We start from the raw sequence: 25640 nt of genomic DNA, 5'->3' as shown, positions 1-25640 counted from the left end.
ACAAGAAAAAGTTTGCTGAAACTTGGAAAATCCTAGCCATTGTCCTCATAATCAGACTAGCTCCAAACTCAGTGGAGAAAAGCTACCACTTTTCAGTGACCAAAGAGGAGGGGACTGCTCATTACCCCGGCTGAACCTCTGGGTAGGCACACATCCTCTGCACACAGTAAGAAGTGTTTCTCCATCTTGAATTTTGAGAGTGAGGGGCAGTGTGAGATTGTCTGGATTAGAGTAAATAGGAAGTACTGAAAAGGTGGTTAGGGCTGCCTCTGGGAACTTTTACCTTCTTGGTTATGGAGTGCCCAGTAGTCACCCATAGACACAAGCTGGTGTCAGACATACATTTGGCACCCTAAAGCACCTCCTCAGAACACTTTCTGACATGTTAATTGTCAGAAGAGGATTGGTCCTGCTGTCTGTGACCTGAAGGGAGGGACCTGCTCCCTCTTGTACACTGGAGAAAGACGTGGGCTTAAAGGGTCAGCTGGTTGACCTCTTGTGTGCTAGAGGGACACAACAAACGTCAAGAGGCCTTTTGATGGACGTATCAAGTTGACCAGTAGCAACAGGATCAGGACTGGACTCGGTTATTGACCTGACATGCAGAGAGACTCTAAAGACTTTCCCCTGAGGACTTGGGGGATTTAAAAGTGTACTCCTGCATTTGGACTTAAGGAAAAAAAAATCACTAAGAAATCTCCCTGGCTCCTGAGGGACCAACCTTCTTCAAGTGTTAGTCCTTCGGTTTCGAGGCTCCAGATAAAATTCCAGTGACGGCCCGCCAAGGTTTTGTTTCTTTCAAAAAGTGACAAAGTCCCTTTTTTGGATTGGGACTTAGAAACTTCCAGGTTTTTACCAGGACCAATCCACTTGCTGTATCCGACAATTGCTCCATTGCGGTCAGATCAAATCCTGGCTAGGTCCCGGTCTACCGTTTCTATGGACTATTACTGGAGCTTTGTGCTTTTTGGGGCTGTTAACACTTGATATCTCCAGTTCAACATATGTGTTTTTGTCGTTTTTGTCTTAAGTTATTTATAAAACGTTTCTCTTCATTATAAAATAGGTTGTGGAATTTTATTGTGTTTATGTGATTTTTTTTTTTTTACTGTGCATGCGCTACGTAAATACTTTATGCATTGCCTTTCATTCAAGCGCAAATGCTTTTTTCACTTTACTGGGTATTGAGTTCAGATTTATTTTATTTCACTTGTGCGACATCTAGCAGGTGGTGGCTTTATCTTTTAAGGAGGACACTTGTCCACACCAAATAATAATCTACTTTCCTACAATAGAATTTTTTAATCAGGTCTTAAGAAAAGTATAAACTGTTTTAAGTTGACTTCATTTAATGTATATATTGAAAACCATATGCTCTGTTTGTTTATACATATTTTGGCGGATTGGCAAAAAGTTGAGAGCTCAATAATAGCCCTCCGGCAGATCTCTGGCAAAAAATGGCTCACATGCATTACAGTGTCTCAATTTTGCACTAGCAGAACAGTGGCTCAGGAATGTATCGCTAACAGTAGGACAATGTAATATCTTTTTTACAAGGCCAGGGTGCAGGAGTGGTTCATCCAGCCACAGGACTGCAATACAGTAAATGCCCAACAGGAGGATAAGGGAAAACATACTAGCCCAATATAGAATAATGCCAACAGTAATGGACTACAAGCTGGATAAATAAACCATAAGAGACTCCATACAACATACTAAGGGCCCATCCATGGGATTAGAGAAGAGTAAAGTCCCATTCACATAATAAAGACGATAACAGCCCATCATCCGGGTCAGGGCACAGTAATGATTCATTGGCCAAATTAGAACACATTAATGGATTGTCCATGTAGTCACAGCATGGTAACAGCCCTCTGATAATCAAGGAAGAGTAATGGCCAATCGACAGGATAAGAGAACAGTAATGAAGACCCACTAAAAGATATCCAATCAAGGAAATTTGGCTATATATTTCAAATAAGAATATGGCTTTCCTATAGAAATGTAAACGTGAAATGTATTGTCTTTGAAATAGTGCTTTGGGACCCAGCTTATGGACATGAATATTCAGAGCTTCTGATGGTCAAATAAAATGCTCTCAAGGAGAATCCATTATTTATTTAAACACCAGTTCTGCCTTTCTGCATCGCTTTGATAGTAGAAAGTACCAAACCATGAACAATGATACAAATAATTCACAAACAACCGACCTAGCCTTACAGCACAGGAGGCTCAAAGAACTCCATAAAACAGAAACTAGTCTGTCTTTCTTCCCATTCACATGAAGACAATCACATTCACCATTACCTTGTGTATTCAGTAGGAATTTCAGGGCGTCTAGGATCAAGCAGAGCTTTGGGCAGAGAAAGGATTGCTCCTGAAGGAAGTCCAACTGTATAGAAAAAAGAAAAGCTTCAGAGGAGGAGGCTAAAGCACAAATGCTGAAGGTTAATTGTGGTATATTTCTGAGTGTGGAACAAAATAATGCCAAAGGTGCAAATCACCATGACAAACTTTAAAAGGGCATTTTCTGAATGTGAACACATTCTAATTATACAAACTAAGAAATGGCAAATTGTAAACATAATGCCTCAAAAAGGGTCAATTATAAGAGCTGGTCAACACATAACGCATGCACATTGCAGATGGGTGTATGGAGATGGTAAATCCCAATATTCTAAATAACTATTCACAGTGGCATAAATCGTTTTTCCCAAAAATTATGGAAATAGCACAATTTTCCCCTGTAACATGCACAGGAGGAAGGAGACTAATTAGCTAAAGTAACATATGAACATAAGTTACTTACCTGTAAACTGTGGTTCTCCAGTATTGGTGTCTTTCATAGATTCACATGCTTGAATATTCCCCGTCGTCGAAGTGGGAGTCCCACGGTACATAAAATAGCAGTAATATATGTATACATAAGTAATATTATTATAATTATTCAATACATATACACAATATATATATATACACAATATATATATATATATATATATATATATACACACAATATATATATATATATATATATATATATATATATATATATATATATATATATATATATATATATATATATAATCAATAAACTCAAAGTACCATAGAACTGAATAGGCCCATAGAAAGCCTAAGGGAGAAACTCAACTTAGTAACATATCCATGTCATTATGTCTTGGTCCATATTCCAGCCAAACAGGCTGCAGTTCCCTCTAGAACCTTCTCCTCAGAAGCTCAAGACCTCAGATTTTCGTAGCACAGAGTAACCAAAAAGTGCCTGAGGAGAAGAGAGCCTCTGAGGGGAGGATCGCATGTGAATCTATGAAAGACACCAATACTGGAGAACCACAGTTTACAGGTAAGTAACTTATGTTCTTCTCCAGTATTAGGGGTGTCTTCCATAGATTCACATGCTTGAATAAGAGTAGAAAGCAGTAAACACCAAATAAGTCATAAAGGTAACAGTAAAGTGAAACATATAATAAATATATATTTATATATATATAAAATAGGAAAAAACCTTTATGACTGGAGACGGGTAGCAACAGAGGCTCACCTTTAATGGAAAAGATTCCGCAGTACCGCTTGTCTGACTGCTGCATCAGCGGCGTCTGTCGACTGCAGGCAGTAGTGCTTCGTAAAAGTATGGCTGCTCGACCACGTAGCAGTCCTGCAAATGTGCCGTAGAGGTACCCCCACAAAGAGGGCAGTAGAGGCTGACACAGCTCTAGTGGAATGAGCATGTACTGAAGCTGGAAGAGGCTTGCCAGCCCATTGATGACAAAAAGTAATGGTGGAGGAAATCCACCTAGTAATAGTTTGTTTGGTAACAGGTTGTCCTTTCCAGATTGGGCCGTAGGCCACGAACAATTGATCAGATTTCCTGATGGATGCAGTGCGCTGAATGTAAAATTTAAGGCAACGTTTCACATCCAGGGAATGTAATGAACGTTCCGCAGGAGTTTGCGGATTAGGAAAGAAAGTTCTTAAAATGATTGGTTCGTTGAGATGGAAATCACTGGGAACTTTCGGAATAAATGTTGGATTAGTACGTAATGAAACAGTGTCTTTTGAAAACTGAAGAAAAGGAGGCTGAATCGTGAATGCCTGAATGTCACTGACACGCCTAGATGATGTCAAGGCGAGTAATAGGGCAACTTTCCACGTGAGGAATTTTAAGCTTGCTGAGTGGATGGGTTCAAAAGGAGGTAGGAGGAGCTGAGACAAAACCAGATTTAAGCGCCAAGCAGGCGGAGGACGCTGAATGGGAAACATACGGAAGAGACCTCTGAAAAACTGTTGGATGATTCTAGATGAATACAGTGAAGTCGAACCATCATGGCGGAAGCGGGAGAGAGCCGCTAAAAATACTTTAAGAGTGGAGTGGGAAAGTCCTGACTTTGCAAGGGATAGGAAGAAAGGCAGGATCTGTTCAGGTTTGGCGGTCATCGGATCCAAGGCTTTGGTGCGACACCAGACACAGAAACGCTTCCACTTCAACTGATAGGTTTTAATGGTGGAAGGGGCACGGGCGTGCGCCAACACCTCCCTACAGTCAGCGTCGATGACTAGACGCGCAAATTCATGGTGTTGAGGTTCCAGGCATGGAGCTGGAGGTATGCTGGATCCGGATGGCAAATCTGCCCCTGCTGCATTGTGAGGAGGTGAGGCAGTGGATGAAGCGGAATTGGCTCGTTCTGGGAGAACAAGAGCAGATCCGAGAACCATGGGCGCCGCGGCCATTTGGGTGCAATCAGGATGATGTGGCAGGGTTGAAGCCTCATTCTGTGTAGTAAGCGTGGAATCAGAGGAAGCGGAAGAAAAGCGTAGCTGAATGCGTTCAACCAGCTGATCGAAAATGCATTTCCGCTCGACTCTCTGTGGGGATGAAGACTTGCAAAGCGTTGGCATTTCCTGTTGGTGATAGTCGCAAAAAGATCCATTTGCGGCTGGCCCCACTGGCGGAAGATGAACTCGAGAGTTGGTTGATTGAGCTCCCACTCGTGATTGTCCGAGAACGATCTGCTGAGTGAATCTGCCAGAACATTGGAAACACCCGGCACATGGATGGCTGTGAGATGAATTTGATGACAAATCGCCCAATTCCAGATCTCCTGTGCTTGTTGGGAAAGCAAAAGGGACCTGGTGCCCCCCTGTTTGTGGTGTTGTCTGTCCTCACCAGCAGGGATTGACCTTGAACAATCCTTTGAAAAGACTCTAGGGCAAGGAAGATCGCCAGAAGCTCTAGGCGGTTTATGTGCCAAGTGCGCTGGACCTCAGTCCATTTTCCCTGTACTGATACGTCTTCGATATGTGCACCCCAACCCTCCAGGGATGCATCGGTCGTAAGCGTTAGAGTTGGAGTAGTGTCTTGAAAAGACCGACCTTTTGAAATGTTTGTAGGGTGAGCCCACCACTCCAGAGCCCGTAGGATGCGGGGCGTGAGAAGGATCCTGTCGTTGAAAGATCCGGAGATCTGTTTCCACTGCTTGTCCAACTCTTTTTGGATGGCCCTCATATGTAGTCTGCAGTGAGGAATCAACTGTATTGCAGAAGAGGCCATGCCGAGGAATGATTTCAACATCCGGACTGAAACGTACAGTTTTGACTGGAGTGATCGTACCAACTTGAGCATACGGTCTTGTCGTTCCTGGGAGACAAAGACCATTCCTAGATGAGAATCTAGCAAGCCTCCTAGAAAATCTTGCCGCTGAGATGGGCGAAAGTGTGACTTCTGGCAATTGATGGAAAGACCCAAGTCTTGAAACAGGGAGAGGCAAGACTGTGTATGCTGGATTGCCAGTTGAAGATTCTGAGCTTTTATGAGACAGTCGTCCAGGTATGGATAGAATTGTATGCCTGGAAGGCGTAGAAAGGCAGCTACCGGGGCCATGATCTTGGTAAAGACCCTTGGTGCTGAACGGAGGCCGAATGGAAGGACCTTGAATTGGAAGTGCAGGTGTCCGACTGTGAAGCGCAGATACTTCCTGTGTCTGGGGTGAATTGGCACATGGAAATATGCGTCCTGGAGGTCTATTGTTGAGAAGAATTCCCCCGGATTGAGGTAATTCAGGATTTGGAGCAGAGTTAACATTTGGAAAGTTTTGGAAAGGATGAATTTGTTTAGGGCCCGCAAATCCAAAATTGGACGCCATTCTCCCGACTTTTTCTTGACTAAGAAAAAGCGGGAATAGAACCCCTTGCCGCGTTGACCTAGCGGCACTATCTCGATGGCTCCTTTCTGGATCATTAATTTCACCTGGGCCAAAAGTTCTTTGAGGTGGGGAGAGGGTGGCCCTGAAGGTGGACGAGTGGGAGGGAATTTTGTGAACTCCAGGGTATGGCCTTTGGAGACAACGTCCAGGACCCATTGGTCGGAGGTGATGTCGGACCATTTGCAAAAGAATTTTGAGATGCGACCTCCAAGATGCACAGTCGGCAGACGAAAGCAACTGAAACTGTCAATGTTTTTTGTTGTTTGCACCACCTCTATAATTTGATATGGTCTGGAGGAAGACTGACGATTTTGGTTTTGGTATGAACCTCTCTGCCGGTTTTCGCTGTAGGTATTGTATGAGCGATACTGGCCTGATCCACGAAAAGTAGAGGAGCCCCCACCTCTACCTCGTGCTCCCCGAAAGGGCCGCTTTTTATATTGGAGAGTAGCTAAGGACCTTGCAGTGTCAGTGTCCTTTTTGATCGCTTCAAGAGCATCGTCCACATGCTTGCCAAACAAAGATTCTCCATCGTACGGCAAATCAAGGACCTTTGCTTGGACTTCTGGGCGAAAAGTCATAGATTTTAACCAGCCTTGACGCCTCAGGACTGCAGCTCCAGCCAGTTGGCGAAAACCCGTGGATGAAATATCGAGGGCGCATTCGATAGTTTCCGACGAGATGACCTCTCCCTCCTGGATAATGGCCTGTGCTTCTGCACGGATGGTCTCAGACATCTGAGGAAGCAATGCGGCAATCTCGGACCACATCTGGCGGTCGTAACGGCCCAGAATAGCTAAAGTATTAGCCGCTCTGACAGTAGTGGCTGCCATTGTTGTAAACTTTTTCCCTATAGAGTCCAGCTTGCGGCCTTCCTGATCAGGAGGAGATGTGAGTGGTGTTGCCGGATTACGAGATCTTTTTTGTGCCGCCTGAGTAATAACTGAGTCTGCTTTTGGTTGGGATACCAAGCAGGCTGGATCGGACGCTGGAGCCTTGTATTTCTTGTCCAATCTGGGTAAGACTGCAGGTACTGAATTAGGACGTTCCATACGTTTAAGGCCCTCAGCCCAAATAAAGTCAATAATTGGAATTGTGTGTGATTGTCTTTGTGAAATGTCCTTAAAATCATACAGGAAGCATGCACTCTCATGTTGCTGTTTCTCTACAGTGAGATGAAAGCGTTTCGCAGCTCGGACCATTAAATTATGGAAGTTTGCAATGTCCACTGGAGGAGATGCAAGAGGTGAAGTAGGCGGAGTGGAAGGTGTTTGTGCTCTGTAATTGTCCCACTCATTCATATCAACGTCATCGTCGTCATCAGTGTCTTGAGGAGCAGGATCCTCATTGTCAGTGTCAGGACGAGTTCCTCCCGGAGACGCGGGTGGAACCGTAGCAGGTGTTTGTGGAGCTGGTAGTTGAGGCTGGGGAGGAGGAGGTAATGCCAGGGAGGCAGGTGTAGATGGAGGGAACCTGCGGTTATAGTCATCAAGCATGTGTTGCAAATTTTTGACTAAAGAGAAAGGAATTTGTGTAACTGGTTCTGAAGTTACAGTCTCTGCTTCAGGAAATAAATCATTCCCACCTTCGACGTATTCCTCTTCGTCACCCTCATCACTGTACTCCTGGTACTTAATGTTCAAATCAGATGGACTCGATGCCTGTGCAAACAGTTGTTCTGCCTCAGATTCGTGGTCGGAGTCCTCTCCACCGGATTGAAATAATTTATCTGGAAGACGGGTACCACTCCTTATAGTACTTAGCTGATTTAGAGGAACCGTCTTCAAGGAAGAAGCAGTAACCACTGTATAAATGGTAGCTGAGGTCGGAGGAGGACGAGACGTCGACGAGCCCGTTGAAGCAGCAGTAGTAGTACGACCAACCTGAGGAGTTGAAATTGCAGATTTTACCATCGTCGACGAAGAGGTCTTATCCGTCGACGGAGCCGTTGACGGAGCCGTCGACGATATCGGAGCTTTGACCGTCGACGACGAAGTAACCGTCGACGAGATAGCCGTCGATGGAGTCGTTGACGCTGATGTTACAGCCGCCGACGAGGCACCGTCGACGGAGGCGCCGTCGACGAGGTTCTTTTAGATGACTTGGTCTTCGACGTCGATATTCGTGTCGACGACGGGACCGTCGATGGTGTTCGCGTCGACGAGGGAAGAGTCGACGATGATTTCTTCTTCGACGGAGCTGACTTGACACTCGTCGACGAGATCCTAATAATGGACGTCACGGGTCTCGCTTCCTGGGCTGCCGTCGACGAGGTGATCGTTGTCGACGTGGCAGAGGATGACATAGAACAGGTCGTCGTCGAGGTAGAGGTGACAGACTTCGTCGTCGTTGAAGACGTCGACGGGCGCGTCGACGAGCCCGTCGAGGAGCCTATGCCAGATTTTTTTCGTGGAAGGCATGGCTTTGGGCACAGACGTCAGAGAACTAGGTCCCGTAGACGTGCCCTGAAGTAAATCCTGTGGGGAAACAATCCTGGAGGATTATTTATTTATATTTATTTATTTATTCAAGGTTTTATATAGCGCGAACAAGATCTTTACAGATATCAGAGCGCTTCACAGAAATAAGGGGGGGGGAAGTGGGTAACAGGAGGGTGACTAAACATATTATTGGGTACAGAATAATAAACAATAGCATAATCGGATAGCAGTCATGTGCTGATAGGATACCAGTAAGCACTCAGATAGACAATAATATAAGGCGGTGCAGAGTCTTTGATCCCGCTACAATAGAGATCAGGAGATACCAATAAACACTCAAAATAGACCATAATATAAGACGGTGCAGAGTCTTTGATCCAGCTGCGAAAGAGATCAGGAGAGCTCAGGCTATAAGGATATCTATATCACTTACTTAGAGTTACAGAGAATAAGGGGTGGGGGCAGCAAGGGGGAGATTCAACAAACTACTATGCACAGTATAGTAATAGGTAGTAGGTGAGTAGCATAATAGGATCACAATCATGTATGAATATGAAGTCATTGGACCATCAAGTAACCAATGTTACAAAAGCGGTGCAAAGTCTCTGAACAACAACAATACAGTTCAGGTGAACTTGGCCATAAGGATGGCTTTCACTTATTTCTTGAAGAATGCAGTGGAGGAGATAAGGCTCGTTTCAGGAGGGAGTGCATTCCAAATCCTGGGTGCCATTCCTGAGAAGGAGCGTTTGTAAGTTTTTTCCTTACAGAATCTGCGAGGTTTCAGGAGCAGACTTTTTGTACTTCTATTGGATCTCGAGCCTCCTGATATGGACAACTTTTGAGTGAGGTAGTTGGGTGCCTTGTGGTGTATGGCCGTGTGTGTCATCACGGCAATTTTCAGCTGTATTCTGGCTCCAAAGGGAAGCCATTTCAGGGATTTCAAGTCAGGAGTTATATGAGAGTGTTTTCTTGAGCCAGTAATGAGTCTCGCGGCAGCATTCAAGGAGGCTCTTAGGGGTGCAGTTGTTGATAGAGGGAGTCCACTGAGGGCCACGATTCCATAGTCTATGCGGGGGATGACTAGGGCTTGTACAGTAGTCAGGAAATCTTTGACTGGGAGGAAGGGTTTAAGTTTCCTCAAAGTGTTGATTTGGAAGTTAGCTCCTTTTGTTGCTTTGCTAATGTGCTGTTGCATATTGAGCTTTGCGTCAAGTGTGATACCTAAGGATTTCGCAGAGTCCACGATGGTGGGTCGGACATGGAGAGCTGTTAGGTGATTGAGCCAGATTTGGGTGGTGGTAATTTTCGCAGGGGGTGATATCAGGAGGAACTCAGTTTTCAGAGCATTTAGTTTGAGGTGATTGTCGGCCAACCATGATTGGGTGTTTCTAAGTGTGTAGTTCAGAAGTTTGATATCTTCCGGGGATTGTACCTTTAGGTAAAGTTAAGTGTCATCGGCATACATATGGAAGTGTACATTGGATGCTTGGAGCAAGGTGGCGAGTGGTTCCATGACGAGGTTGAACAGCGTGGGTGAGGGAAGATCCTTGTGGGACGCCTAAATCTACTGGCACAGGTGAGGACAGCACATTGTTGATCTTGAACTTCTGAGACCGGTTGTGTAGGAAGGAAGTGAACCACTTGAGCACAGTACCGGATAAACCCATTCTAGTAATTAGGAGCTCCAATAGGTTCTCATGTTTGACTGTGTCAAATGCTGAGGAGAGGTCCAGGAGGATGAAGAGGCAGGAATCATTGCGATCAAGGATTTGGAGGGCGTCATCAATTATGTGTGTCATGGCCGTTTCCGTGCTGTGTTTAGCTCGGGAGCCTGCTTGATGTGGGTTGAGGAGGTCGAACTGGTCAATGTGTTTTGTTAGTTAGAGTTGTACACATTTTTCCAGCAGTTTGGCCAGAGTGGGGATATTGGTGATAGGGCGGTAATTGTTTAAGTCCGCCGGGTCAGCTGTGGGTTTCTTTTTTTTTTGGTTAAAAACTTTTATTGAGCAACAAAATCACGTTTACAGAAATGGGCCTACAACCGCACGGGCTGGCCGCTAAGATCGGAGCATAATGTGATAGAAAACAATGGTCGCCACTCCGGCGGTCAGGCACAAACCGGATACAAAATGTCGCCCACAGTATGGAACAAGATAAGGCAATTTTCTTATTTTAAATCACACCAAAAACAACAAACATCAAAAACAAGGCGAAGGAGTAATAAACAGAGTCAGCCCTGGAGGGGGGGGGAAACCCACTAATCAGGAATACGAAGTCAAAATCAGTAGGATAAGGCAAGGCGGGGGGGCAGCGGGGAGGTCAATCAAGCCAAAGGACATTATACGAAATTTCAGGAACGCCAGCCTAGGGAGATAAGGGAACATCAGGGGCCTCCACCAGGGGAGGAGCACAAATATCTCCGCGATAGGCGTTCCACTGACACCAGATCTTCGTCCATGCCCTAGGTCTGCCCCTGGCTGTGTAGACAGTCTTTTCGCGGAACATAGACCAGTCCATGTTTTCTTCCCACACAGAGACAGTGGGGGGCCTGTGCGAGCCCCAAAGTTGCGCTATGTCCCGCTTCGCAACCATATACCCCAGGGTCGCCCATCTGGTTTGGGCCACCGAATAGTCGGTAGGTTCCCACACTTTCAACAAGCATCTCCGGGCCTCCGGCACCAGGGCAATTCCAGTCACATCAGCCATCACCGCAAGCACCTCAGTCCAATAGGCAGCCACCCTCGGACACTCCCAAATAATGTGAAGAAACGTAGCACTCATGTTATGTTATGTTACGTAATTTTTATATAGCGTACGGCTACTCGAAAGGAGTGTCCCGACGCTTTTCCACCAGCGGCTCATAAGAAGTAACACAACACAGCTAAAAACAGAAAACAAAGGAAAAGTAAGAAGAAACAGTAGGCAAAAGAACAGACTAAGAATTAAAAAGCCAAGTCTTCAGGCCCCTCCTAAACTGGAGCAGATTGGCAGTACTGCGCAGTGGAAGTGGAAGCAGATTCCACAGCTGGGGAGCTCTGCAGCTAAAAGATCGCCCTCCGGCGCGGGCCTTCCTCACCCGTGGGACCACAGCTTTAAAGAGGGATTCCGAACAGAGGGAACGGACTGGACGATAGAAATTCAGTCTCCGCTGCAGATATCCCGCCCCTGATCCATGCAAAGCTTTATGCATCAGGGTCAGGGATTTAAACAGGATCCGCTTCCTAATGGGGAGCCAATGAAGCGTCTGAAGCAACCCCGAAGCACGGGCTCGTCTACCTAGACCGAAAATCGCCCGGGCAGCAGAGTTCTGCACCACCTGAAGGCGCTGAACCAGGTAATCGGGGAGGCCAAGAAAGAGGGCGTTTGCATAATCCAGCCTCGAGCCAAGAGCCTGAACAGTAATCCTCCTGTGCTCCTCCGACAGCAGAGGCAAAAATTTGCGGAGCATCTTCAGGATTCCGTAGCAGGTGCCGGCCAGGCCAAGAATATGAGTACGCAGCGACAGCTGGTTGTCTAGCTTGACGCCCAAATTTTTGGCAACCAGGGAGGACTGAGCAGGAGGATTCATGTCGGACGGCCACCAATGCTGCCATTCCGGATCGGCGACGCAACCAAAAAATAAAATCTCAGACTTGCCCGAGTTGGCCCTCAGACTGTTCCGTTGGAACCAGTCGAAGACCAGCGCAAGGCAGTCCCGGATTCTCTCTCCATCAAACTCTTGGTCTTTCCCGCATGTGAAGAGGAGTTGCGTGTCGTCGGCATAGGAGACGATCTGGGCCCCATAAGCCTCCACCAAGGCCGCCAAAGGGGACATAAAGATGTTAAATAACGTGGGGCTCAACACAGAACCCTGTGGAACCCCAACTCCCAATGGTGGCATCTCGGCGGAGCTCTGGGAAACCCAGACCGTCTGGCGGCGGTCTTCCAGGAAAGAAGTAAACCACCTGAACACCGTCCCCCTGACGCCGATGTCATGAAGCCTCGCTAAGAGCGCCTTGTGGGGGACGGTGTCGAAGGCCGCCGACAGATCTAACATGACCAGCATGGCCCTACCGCCGACATCCAGGGTCTCCCTAATAATCTCAGTAACCTCCAACAGAGCCGTTTCCGTACTAAAGTTAGGACGGAAACCCGATTGAGATGAATGGAGCAGATTATTAGCTTCCAGAAAGCTCGACAGGACACCGTGGGCGTGTTTTTCCGTTATCTTCGCCAGTGCTGGTAAAAGCGAGATTGGCCTGTAGTTCGCCAAAGCCTCAGTGTCAAGACCCGTTTTTTTTTAGGAGGGGGATCACCATCGCTCTTTTCCAAGAGCTGGGAACCCTTCCCTCCCTCAAGGAGGTATTGAGGATAGAATTGACCAAAGGATTCACCACTGCCGCCATCCCGGCCAAAAATTTGGCAGGGCAGGGGTCAAGTGGCGAGCCAGATTTAAGATTGGCCAGTAACGTCTGGGAGATATCACAGGAAACAGTAGGGAAATCGGACAGCACCGCCGCAGATATCTGCGGAAGACTACAGTCCGCCCTAACACCACTGCCTCCATCCTGTCCCTCCACAAAGGTGGCCTGAATAGCCTTGATCTTATTTGTGAAGAAACCAGCAAGATCACGTGCCCAGGCATCCGCCGAAGCTGGCGGGGGCGGATGGGAGCTGGGGGTTGTAAACTCCTTCACAATATTAAAGATCTCCTTACAGGAGTTCGCCGATGCCTCTATCCTCCTGGCCAAATAGTCCCTCTTGGCACCAAGGATGTCCCGATGGTAGGCCTTGACCGCCGCCTTATAGGCAAGTTTGGCCTCCCCATCGTACATAAGGCGCCAGGCCCTCTCGGCCACCTTGCACTGACTGCGAGCCACACGGAGCGCCTCCGTAAACCACGGGGCAGATTGCCGAGCCACCGTGGACCGGGAGGCAGCCTTAGGGGCTAGATCGTCAAGCCTATCAGTAAGCCAACGCTGCAGAGTCTCCGTGTCGCTGTCCAAATCACCCGAAAGATGACAAGGGTGATCCAGCAGCGCCTGCTCAAGCATGTCAGGTGTCACTCTATACAGCGCTCGCGAGGCCGGTCTAAGCAAAGTAGGCGCCCTGTAATCCGGGCGCACACATTCCATCACCGAAAAGCTAATCAGCCGGTGGTCAGTCCAGAGCATCTGCCGGGTAGCAACCTCCGTAGGTGGAACAGATGAGAACACCTGATCCAGGGTATGCCCCTTCTCATGTGTTGGCCCCGACACGCATGGCACAAGACCAAGCGGAGATGTAACATCCAGCAGTTTGGCCGCATCAGAGTCATCTGCCACATGCAAGTGGAAGTTAAAATCTCATCCCACACCCACGCTTGCATAGGCCATCCGGGGAAAAACCCATCGCAACCAAACGAGGACCAGTAACATACACCCGGTGGAGGATCTTGAGCTGAACCAGACGGAGACGGGCAGGAATGGCGACCTCTTTCGGAGAAGATAGCACCGACTGCCAATCCTCGTCATCCAATTCCAGCCCGTCTCCGACCCATGCCTCTCTAAGTCGAACGAGCAAGTCAGCGCGATTGTGAATCAGCTTCTTATAAATCAAGGAGATAGTGCTATCAGGGAGATGACCATCCAGGATACGATCTTCGAGGGGGGAGAACTCGGGGATTGCGGTACCGGAAGTCAGAACAGAAGTGAGGGCATGACGGACCTGTAAATATCTAAAAAATTCCCTATCACTCAGGTCATAATCATTCCGAAGGGCCTCGAAGGACTTCACCGCTCCATTCGCACACACGTCACCCACTCTACAGATTCCAATCATGTCCCAGCGGTCAAACCCCTTCGTTGTCCAAAGACATCCCAGACGCTCAGATGCATAAAGCGGAGTCGCCAGCGTCACTCGTTCATCCCACCCCAAGCTCACATTCGCAGCGCGCCACACACTAACCGCAATCCTAGTCGGTCCCGTAAGGTGGCGCCCAGCCGACTTAGAGTAAAGCGCTCTATTAAAGTCACCACCCGGCAGTTGGAGTCTGTCCATTTTAAAGGCCGGATCCGGACCCGGGGAATACATCGAGTGGTTAATGGCAGACAGTTGGGTAGCCCAATAATATCTCCTGATATCAGGAAGTGCTATGCCCCCGTCATACCAAGGGATGGTGAGCTTCGCAAGGGCAATACGTGGACGCCCGTCCCAAATCAGTTGCCTTTGTAGACTCTCGACCTCTCGGAAATAAGTAGCGGGGATATCATCATAGGAATTCTGGAGTGCGTAAAGGAATCGCGGTAAGGACATCATCTTGAAAAGGGCGGCCCTGCCCAGCGGCGACAAGGGTAATTTACGCCAGCGAGCCACGTCCAGCCTCAGTCTATGAAGCGGGGGAAGAAGATTACGTTCAAACCGGAGCGACAAATCCAGTGTAATAAAAACCCCCAGATATTTGAAACCAGACTGAACAACCTGGATGGGAAATCTATTCGGCAACGGGGGCAGATCACCCGAAATAACAGACTCAGGATTTAGCCCAGTTTATAATCAAACCAGAATTCTTGCCAAACGAGGTGAGAACGTCAAATAAGACGTGTAAAGATTTACGCGGGGAAGTAAGGTAAAGAAGAATGTCGTCCGCGTAAAGCGAAACACGGTCCTCAAAATCTGGGGACCAATGTATACCCTTGAGAGAAGGCTCCCAGCGAAGCCACGCAGCTAGCGGCTCTAATGCGAGAGCAAAAAGCAGTGGAGACAAGGGGCACCCCTGTCTGGTCCCCCTACCAAGGGAAAAGGGAACTGAAACTCGACCGTTGACCACGACCTGTGCCAGGGGGTCGGTATACAGCAGCTTCACCCATCCGATAAACCCCGGGCCAAAACCAAACTTCTCAAGAGCCGCCCAAAGGTAGGGCCACTCTATCGTGTCGAAGGCCATCGAGGCGTCCAACGAGCCAAAATGGCCGGCTCCGTCAGAAGCCCCGCCCTCGCGATGGCTCCATGAAGGCGACGCAGATTAAGAGCTGTGTTACGGTGCGGGATAAATCCGGATTGGTCCGGATGAATCAAGTCACTAATGACCGTTAGGAGGCGAGTAGCCAAGATCTTGGCAAGAACCTTAGGCTCAACATTTAACAGGGAGATGGGTCTATATGACGAACAAAGATCCCGGGGCTTACCATCTTTAGGAATTACCACAATCGTAGCCAGGCGCTGGTCATAAGGGAGAGCACCCCGCTCACGGGACTCCGAAAACATTGTCCGAAGATAGGGCGCAATCTTATCAGGACGCAGTTTGTATAACTCGATTGGCAAACCGTTCGGGCCCAAAGCCTTGCCCGAACGGAGAGAGCGAATTGCAGTCGCTATTTCGTCCGTAGAGAACGGGGCCTCCATAGAGACCCGCTCCAAATCAGAGAGGCAGGGCAAAGCTATGTCGCACAGCAAGAGGCGAGAGTCGTCTTCATCCCTTTCCGACACTGGGGAGTAAACCGCACGAAAATAGTCCGCAAAACATTCCACTATTTCAACCGGGTCCGTCACTCTCACACCATTCAAAGTCTGAATCACAGGCACTACTCGATTCGCCCTCTCCTTCTTGTCCAACCAGGCAAGCAATTTACCCGCTTTGTCCCCAACATCATACAGACGACCCTGTTGCTCTCTAAACATCATTTTGGCCGCATCTGTGACCAGAGACTTATAGGCAAATTGCTTCAGACCCAGGGCATGGAGTTTGTCACGAGTGACACTCGATTCCAGGTCAGCCTCCATCTCAAGTATTTCCATCTCAAGCTCCACCACCTCCCGATTCCTCGCCTTTTTGGTTTCAGCAATAAGAGACAGGGCCTGCCCACGAATTACTGTCTTAAAAGCCTCCCATAGGGACACCGCAGAAGAGACAGACCCCTCGTTTTCCAGAAAATAGTTGTCCAGGGACTTAATCAATTGACCACGGGTCTCAGGGGAGGTCAGGTACCAAGGGTTGATAGGAGCCACCCGGCCCGCCGCCTCCACCCCCACATCAAAACAGAGCCAGAGCGGAGAATGGTCCGAGATGCCCCGGGGGAGGTGTCTAATCTCCCGGACAGCCGATGACTGTTCGGCTGGCATGAGGAAGTAATCTAGTCTAGACAAACTCCCATAGGCCCCAGAGTGGAAAGTATACTGAAGTTGAGTGGGGTGCATAAGTCTCCAGCAGTCCACCAAACCAAAAGTATCCAAAAAGCCACCCAGCCATAATTGGGCCGAAGGAGTATCCCTAGGGGGGTAACGATCACTCAGACCAGAGAGAACAGAATTAAAGTCACCAGCCATGAAAAGAGCACCATCAGGGAGTCCCAACAGAACTCGGCCCAAATCAGAGAAGGTAGAGGTCTGCAGGCCGGGGGGCACATAGACTGTGAACAGGGAAAGGGTCCTGCCCTCATATCGTCCCACGAGGACGGCATAACGTCCCCGATCATCGAGGATTACATCATCTATCGCAAGGGGAAGGGAAGCCCGGACAAGGATGCCCACCCCCCTGGAACCCGTTGTAAACCCTGAGTGCGCAACAAGACGATAGCCTCACCTATTCATCGCGCGACAAGTATTGCCCACTAGGTGTGTCTCCTGCAGAAAGACAATATCGGGAGACAAACGTCGCAGGCATCGCAACACCACCCCCCGCTTTATACGATCCCCTAGACCATTGACATTCCATGAAACAAACCTCAACCCGCTACCCCCCATCCCACAAAGTAATGCAGGAACCATCCCCCAATGAGCATGACACTGAAAGTACAATTATCAAGATAGAATCGCCTTGAAAAAACAAAACACAAACCACAAACGCCCCACCAACCCACCCCCCAACACCCAAGAAAACACCCCCCACCCTGCACCCCTGCAGTAGACAAAAAAGCCACCCCAACATGCAGTGTGCCTGTCGCCCGAAAACCCCCGTTCTACAAAAAGACCCCGGAGGAGGAATAGGCCCTGTCCCACCCGCCACCCCGACAGAGATAAAGGGAGAAGAGAATACACAGAAAATAGAAGCGCTCAAGTACAGAACCCAGGAATAAATTACATGATACGGAGACAGGGGCCCAGATAACAAATTCAGCTCTCCACGCCACCCTCGGCACCACCCGGGTGCTCGGTGGGCTCAGTCAAATTAGGCCGGTCCGGCAGAGAGTCCAGCCAGTCATTTACCGAATCAGGTCGATCAAAGAAAAGGGTCCGTTCATTGTACTCAACTCGTAGCCTGGTAGGAAAAAGCATGGCGTATCTCAGACCCAAGTCCCGAAGACGCTTCTTGACTCCACGGAAGCCCATTCGCTGTCTCTGCACAAGCTGTGAGAAGTCCGGGTAAAAGTTCACCGTGGCATTTTCGAAGGCCACCGGGCCCTTAACTCTCGAGGCCTGCAGGATAGCGTCTCGGTCCCTATAATGAAAAAGTTTTGCGACAATGGGCCTCGGCGGGGCGCCCGGCTTGCCCTGGCCACCCGGAACACGATGGGCACGTTCCACCGCAAAGAATTTGCTCAATCCAGATGGAGAAAGGTAGTTTTGTATCAAGTCCTCAACCAGGAGATCAACAGAATGTGGATCAGGATTTTCCGGAACACCAAACACACGCACGTTACAACGCTGTGCCCTGTTTTCAAAATCCTCCAAGCGCTGAGTCATGAAATCGTTCACCTTTCTGAGGTTGCCGATCTCCGTCTGCATCTCCGAGACGTCGGCCGTGAGGCTAGATGACTTGAGGTCCAATGACTTCACCTTCTCATTGGTTTCAGATAAGTCGGCCCGAATCAGGTTCACATCAATAGCCACAGTATCAATTTTGTGGGCCAGAGCTTCATAGTGTTGGCCGATGGTTTCTCTCATGCCAGAGATGGCGCCCATGATGTCCTGCAGGGACGGCTCCGCCGAAGCCTCCAAAGGGTGCCCCACTGCACTCGGGCCAGGCAAGGCGGCACCGGGGGACACCTTCGACTGTGTGTACCGATCCATGACATTAGACTGGACCGGGCCCCCGCGAAGGGGCGTCTTGGTCTTTCGCCTCTCTTGGTCCCCTCTGCCAGTCATAGTGTAGACCGCGTCCCCGAGGGACCCACGCGACCTGGTGAAAATGGCCGCAGGAAGACAGGGCGCCGGAGCCAAAAGTCAGCAGCGAGGGCAAGTCGAGGTGTGAACCGGCCCGGAAGGATACGAAGCAGGCAAAAGGTGCAACTGCGACCTCGCGCCGCTGGACTCAGCACCGGCCAGACACCTCCGTTGGAAGACGTAGTCTGAGTCAGAATCGAAACCGAAAGTTAAGAGGGGGACCCATGAGTCGAGTCCCCCTGCCGCTGTTGTTCAACTCAGACACGGCAACAGAGCCTCACCAAGATCCGGGCGCGCCACCAAGGCGGGCCTCGAAAGTTTGAGTCGACGTAGCTTCGGTGCCCCTGGTCCAATTCGAAATCCAAAAACAATATTAAGATCAGCCCAGGTTCCTCTTCATTAGCCCTTGTAAGAAATCAGGATATGTTCAGGATATCATGCTGGGAGTGGCGGGGGTCCGGAGAGCGCTGTGCTCACGCGGCCATCACGGATGCCCGCCAAGCTCCTCCCAGCTGTGGGTTTCTTGAGTATGGGCGTGACTTGCCCCACCTTGAGGGAGTCTGGGATGAGACCTTGTTGAAGGGAGCTGTTAATGATTTTAGTCCAGAGTGGGAGGAGTACGGGGGTGAAGTCCTTTACCGCATTAGCAGGTAGGGGGTCTGTGAGGTGATTAGAGGGCTTCAAGGTGCCGAGTAGTTTGTGTATTGCTTCTTCAGAGTAGGTGTCGAAGGACGTCCAAGATGCGTTATTTTTAGGTTGGGTGTTGGACATTTTGATGTGGCTAGGGTATCGGCTTACATCATTGAGGAGGTCACATATGTTGTCGGTCTTTAGCTTAAAGAAAGCAGAAAAGTCTTCACAGTGTGGGATGTCGTTTGTTGTGTCGTTTGATAGTAAGGGTTGCGTCTTGGTTTGAGTTTTGACTAGTTCGAACAGTTTTCTTGGTCTGTTTTTTGCTTGGTCCAGCTGAAGAAGTCAGATTTCGCACGCTTGATTTTCCTAAAGTAGGCATTTCTCTTGTTCTTAAGCGTTTTGCGATGCCGTGATGAGGGGTCAGATTTCCATGTGCGCTCTGCCATTCGCATAGCACGCCTGTCTTCATTAAGTCTGCCGTCATACCAAGGGTTCGAGATCTTGGTGGAGACTCTCTTTAGTTGCAGTGGGGCGGCTTCATTGATTATTGAATTCATAGAGTCGAGGTAGTGGTCAGTCAGTAATTGAACATCAGAGGCGCCAGGAGGGGGAAGGAGCCGACTGGAGAGGTGGGGAGGCAGGGAGTTGGGGTTAAGATTCTTCATGTCCCTTTTCCAGATCTTAGATTTGGTGGGTTGAGCCGTGGTAGGTTTGACTTTTTCATTGATGAAGAAGGTGATAATGTGGTGGTCTGACCAATCACAAGGTTGGATTGCCCCCAGTTGGGTAGAGTCCTCGTTGGCGATAATGAGATCAAGTATGGAGCCTTTGTCGTGTGTTGGGCTGTTGCATATTTGGGTGAGGTTAAGCGCGTTAAGGAAAGTTTTGAGACTATTCACCACTGCGTCTTTCTGATCGTTCCAGTGGAGATTGAAGTCACCCAGGTAGATTTGCGTGATCTGCCGACCAGCGTTGGATGAGATCGTGTCCATGAGTTGTTGGGTGAAGATGAGGTTGTCCCCGGGCGGGTGATAGATGAGATGTAGAGCACATACTGGTTTGCCCTCGCTGGAGATATCAAGACAGAAGAGTTCACAGGACGTGAGGGAGGGGGAAGTGACTTTAGTAACGGAGAGGTTGCTCCTGAAAATGCATGCGATTCCCCCGCCCGTCTTGCCGGTCCTGTCGAGTCTAATGATGTGATAATTGGGGGGGAACTAGTATGTCCATAATAGGTGTAGAGGCTTCAGTTAGCCACGTTTCAGTCTGAATGGTTAGGTCAAGATCCATTGATGTGACGAGATCTGCAATGTTGGAGGAGTGACTCTGGGCCGATCTGCAGTTGAGTAGGATGCATTTGAGTCTGGGGGTGAGAAGGGTGGTCGAGTGTTCTAGAGCGAGGGGGATTTTTCTGAGATTGTTGGGGACGGAGCTTCTGCTACTTAGAGTTGGGTGCCTAATGGGATTTGTGAGAATTGTGGGTATGGGGAGTTGTGTGGACGATGTGTGTTTTACCGGGCCTGGGCCAAAAGAGCGGAGGAGGGTGTCTAAGTCGTGGTCCAACAGGGAGTTAAGAGCGCGACGGGGGCGGTGGATGTTGTTGCGGACGGGGATAGTGGGCCAACGCGGAGAGTATGAGCCCGCCCATCCCACCCATGGAGAGTGATGAATGCGAGGGCCTGTGGGGAAGGTGTGGCGTTTGTTGGATACGGAAGTGTTGGTTGTAGGTCGGGGTTGTCTGGGGTGTGTGTGGAGAAGTTCTTTGATGGTGTGGAGCTCGTCTTTGACTTGTTGGAGGTTGTTAAAATCAGGTCCAGCGGTGGGTTGGGGCTAGCGTTGGGGATGAGGGCCGTGGGCGGGTTGTTGGATAGGGAGCTGGAGAGCGAGCTGGGGACCGGGGGGGGGGGGGGTGGGATATGTTAGTGGAGGGTTCTGCGGTAATAGTGAGTGGGGTGGCATTCGATGGAGGAGAGAATATGTGGGCGAGCGGTGTGGGTGAGGTCGGGGTAGGGTGGGACGTAAGGGCGGGGACGTCGATGGGAGGCGACGCCGGTGAGTTGAGGGATGAGTGAAGACTGAAGACAATAGGGGTGGCAGGAAGGTAGTGGGGGCTGAGTATGGGGGGGAGAGAGGGGGGATGTTAAGGTGCGGGGGGTGGTGAGCTCTGTGGGTCTAGTTGGGCGGGTGGGGAAGTGGGGAGTGAGAGTGGGGGGGGGGAAAGGGTGGGAGAAAGATCTGCCACGGGGGGGGGAGGGGGGGTGGGAGATATGCTCCGGTCGGTTGTGGGTTCAGCGAGACTCGTAGGAGGTGTGAGGTGGGTGGAAGGGAGGGTGGGGGTATGTGGGATGTGTGAAGGGGGACGATCTTCGACAGTGAGTGAGGGGTGTGGGGGGATTACGTTGGGTGTGTGACGAACTATAGCATTGGGGGGATGAGAGAGGTGTGTGTCAATCCGCTGTTGAGATGGGCAGGGTGGGTTATATTGGGGAATGGAGTTGGGGGGTGTGGTGCAGCTTGGTGTGTGCGGAGTGGGGGACCGTCGCTTGGCGATGTGATCTAGGAAGGTAGGGAACAGGTGGTCGAGTCGGTCGAGATTCCTATCAGTGGCTTGGAATAGAATGATCCCATTGTTGTAGATGGTGATGGTGGCTCTGCCAGGGAAAACTTGGGATGGCGTGATAGAAAGCGTCAGGCCGTGAGCAGATTTACTGGTGGTGGATATAGCGAGAATGGAGAGGAGCGCTTTCCTTCATTGTGCTCTACGCAGAGTGTGGAAGATGATATCGGTGCTCGTGGCTCCATTGATCAGTGAGAAGTAGGTGTCCACACACGGTGTTTCAGGGTGTGCCTTCAGGAAGTTGTGTTTGTAGCGTTTGGTGTTTTTTTTGGAGAGCCCGGGTGGGTAGTTGATTTTGTATGTGTGCTCGCCCGTGCGTTCCATGGTGGAAGAGGCGTAGGCAGAAGGGGGGGGAGGTGTACGTGGGTGAGTTTGTGAGGTTGAAGGGCTGTAAGCCTAAGTAGTCCTAGGTATGGGCAGTGGGTGAGGATGACTAGTCTAAGATGGCCGCCCCAGTGGAGTTCCACTAGTCTACTTTTCTTAAGAAAAGGAGATGGAAGCTCAATTTCAGACCCACGCTTCTGAGAGGACTTGGAAACACTTGAAGAAAAACTTTCCACATCCGACACCACAGACTCTGAAGTCTTCAACTTCTGTAGCCACAGAAGGAGACGGGCCTCTCTAGCTCTCAGAGTCTTGGGAGGAAAAGTGCGACAGTACTTACAGTTCTTAACCTCGTGGTCTGGGTAGAGACAGTAAATGCATTTACTGTGTGGATCCTCATGGAAAAGACGCAGTTTGCCACAAGAAGGGCAGGCTTTGAACAAAGATTTCTTATTTGAAGACATTTTGAAGAAATAATAGCTAGTAGAAGAAGAAAACTGAGCAGAGCTCAGGGAGACTCCCTTCACACGACGTGCGGTAGAAAATCTGAGGTCTTGAGCTTCTGAGGAGAAGGTTCTAGAGGGAACTGCAGCCTGATTGGCTGGAATATGGACCAAGACATAATGACATGGATATGTTAACTAAGTTGAGTTTCTCCCTTAGGCTTTCTATGGGCCTATTCAGTTCTATGGTACTTTTGAGTTTATTGTATTTTACATATATATATATTTTATGTGTATATGTATTGTATAATTATAATTTTACTTATGTATATATATATTACTGCTATTTTATGTACCGTGGGACTCCCACTTCGACGACGGGGAATATTCAAGCATGTGAATCTATGAAAGACACCAATACTGGAGAAGCCATACTGCACAAATAAATGGTTGATAGTGGTAGCAGAGATAAATTCTTAATCTTTCAGGGTAAGTATGAATTATCCCATACTTCAGAGAGCAGGTATGGTTAGTATAGCAATATGGTGGTCAAACAAAACCCAAAGCGATCCAAATGTAGAAAGCCTTATGGCGACTACATCTTTTGTTTTTAAAAGACCAGGAAAATAACTGGATGATCATGGATTAGATGTCACACTCGTGATTTGTTTGACACCTGGAGTGCTTTCTTTATTGTGTTAGATCATCAGATATCTCTGGGAATGGGGTAATGCCAATTAAAAATGAACCATCATATTACTTGACAGAGAACTAATGCATGCCTTTGTAATATGGACACCCTGCTTGAACAGTTGGGGAGTAAGCTAATATTTCTCAAACAAAAGGAGGAAGTGCATTTCTTCTTCCAAATAAGAAGGAAGGTAGTGGAAGATCAGAACTGCCTTCTATTCATTTAACAGAGAAATCATAGAAGAGCAAAATCCAAAAGTGAACAGAGAGCGAGATCTCTATTAAAAAAAATAATTGTCAAATTGATCAAGAGACAAAAAATAATTCCGAAATGCAAATAGAGAAGATACAGAAAATACTTGACTCAAATACTTGACTCAAAAAGCTATACAATCATTACATTGTCAGAACCACAGTTATAAATAATTAACAATGTACTGTGAAAAAACCATTAGAAATGCGATAGAGACTAATTATAAATCAAGCTACATTATAGTTATCACTGCTTTAGGCAGAATAAATCAAGTTACATGAAATAGAATCCCAATTAAACCTACTCCATAATCGGTCGAATATTTTAAGAGCGTAATGAGCGTAATCCCCGGGTCCTAGCTAAGCAAGTTCCCTCTCATAAATTCCCTTTAAGGGTTGTCCACTTGCTTTGTCAAGAGTTATTGAGACAGCGCTGGGACACTCCTTGGAGTAGCCACGCGCTCAACAAAAACCGAATACCATAACATAACATCACTCTGCTACTCTTGGGGGTGTTGTCGAGACCCATGCCCTGGCTATGCACAGCCTGACTGAAACAATTATAACAGAGAGAAAGACTTTTTAGGCCTACATCCACGACACCCCTAAACCCCAGCATGATCACCTTATTTGTTAATTGCAGCTGTAATCCAAGACAACAAATCGTAATATAATTGCTCACGTCATCCCAAAATTTCCCCAATTATGGGCAAGTAACAAACATATGTAACAAATTGGCAGCCTTCATCCGCATTTAGGGCATTTATTCTTCTCCCCTCTGTCAGTCTCCACATTACCTGACTGTAAGTAAGTGGGTTTCTGTTGCGGTAACCTCCCCACACTTTTTCCCTGAAACCTGATGCACTTTTCCTTAGTGTGCCCTGTGTCCCTGCCAATCAGGTACCGAGGGCCTGTGTTCCTTCCCTAAAAACTGTACTAAAGCCTAAACCCAATTGGCATCTCTGGCCACATGTCAGCCCCTGGTAAATGGTACCCTAGGTACCCAGGGCATTGTGACCAGAGAAGACCCCGAATGGCTGCAGCACTTTTTGTGCCACCCTTAAGGGCCCGTACCCGGACACACACCGACTGCCTTTGCAGGCTGAGTGTACTAGTGCAGAACTAAACAAAGAGTCGACATGGCACACACATCCCTGTGTGCCTTGCCCACAAACCCACTACCCTGGCATACATCAGCCAACCCTCTAGCTGGGTGCCCTATGCCAGTGGTGTGGACACAGGTGCATGAGCCTGTGCCCTTACAGTACCCAGGGCCATTCCTGGGCACTATAAGTGCAGTGATGCCATCAAGATTATATGATGCGGGGAGGTTGTCATTACAAACTCCACAGCGCCATAATGGCTACACTGAATACTGACAAGTTTGATATCAAACTTCGCAGCACATTAAACCCACCCTGATGCCAGTGTGGAATTTAATGTAAAATGCACTACAGAGGGCATCTTATAGATACCCCCTGAAACCTAACCAACAATCCACGTCTTGTCTGAGAGGCTGCCTAGGCTGCCACACAGCAGACATGATGCTGGACCCCTGGGTGGAGAGCCCCCGCTCTCCTGGGCCTGTAACAATGCACATCCTGGGCGAGGTGCTAGGTCTCCTCCCCCAGGATAGGCAGGGGGAAGCTTCAAAGGCATGCCGCCTTTGTGAGTTTCTCCAGGTCACTTGCTGTACTCAGCAACTGGCCCCCCCCACCAGTTCTGACCCCCACTCTGGCGGGAAGACTAGCGGGAAACCCTGCGTGAGGCAAGGGGGTGTGCCAGCCTGTGCCAACTTCAACCCTCAGGTGGGAGAGGCGAGGTGAAGCACAATTCCGGGCCCCCTTCCATCTTGAAAATGGGAAGCCCTGCCCAATCACAGCTAGGCTCCAGCTCCCCTCCCACCAAAGAGGAGCAGGATAGGGGATGTACTCACACCAGGACAGGGACCCATTTGTGC

The 25640-nt window shown here is 48.8% G+C and overlaps 1 protein-coding gene across 1 annotated transcript in view; it reads right to left on the bottom strand.

The window, feature by feature from the left end:
* EMC1 (ER membrane protein complex subunit 1) overlaps positions 1–25640 on the bottom strand; it is a 320125-nt gene that overhangs the window by 33609 nt on the left and 260876 nt on the right. The window contains exon 21 of the mRNA XM_078642497.1: positions 2308–2392. Coding sequence (XP_078498623.1) covers positions 2308–2392 — 85 coding nt within the window. The remainder of the gene's footprint in view (positions 1–2307; positions 2393–25640) is intronic.

The sequence above is a fragment of the Lissotriton helveticus genome, chromosome 5_1 (genome assembly GCF_964261635.1).
Source record: "Lissotriton helveticus chromosome 5_1, aLisHel1.1, whole genome shotgun sequence".
NCBI lineage: Eukaryota > Metazoa > Chordata > Amphibia > Caudata > Salamandridae > Lissotriton > Lissotriton helveticus.
The sequence above is the reverse complement of the archived record's forward strand: the minus strand, read 5'-3'. Positions and strand labels throughout refer to the sequence as shown.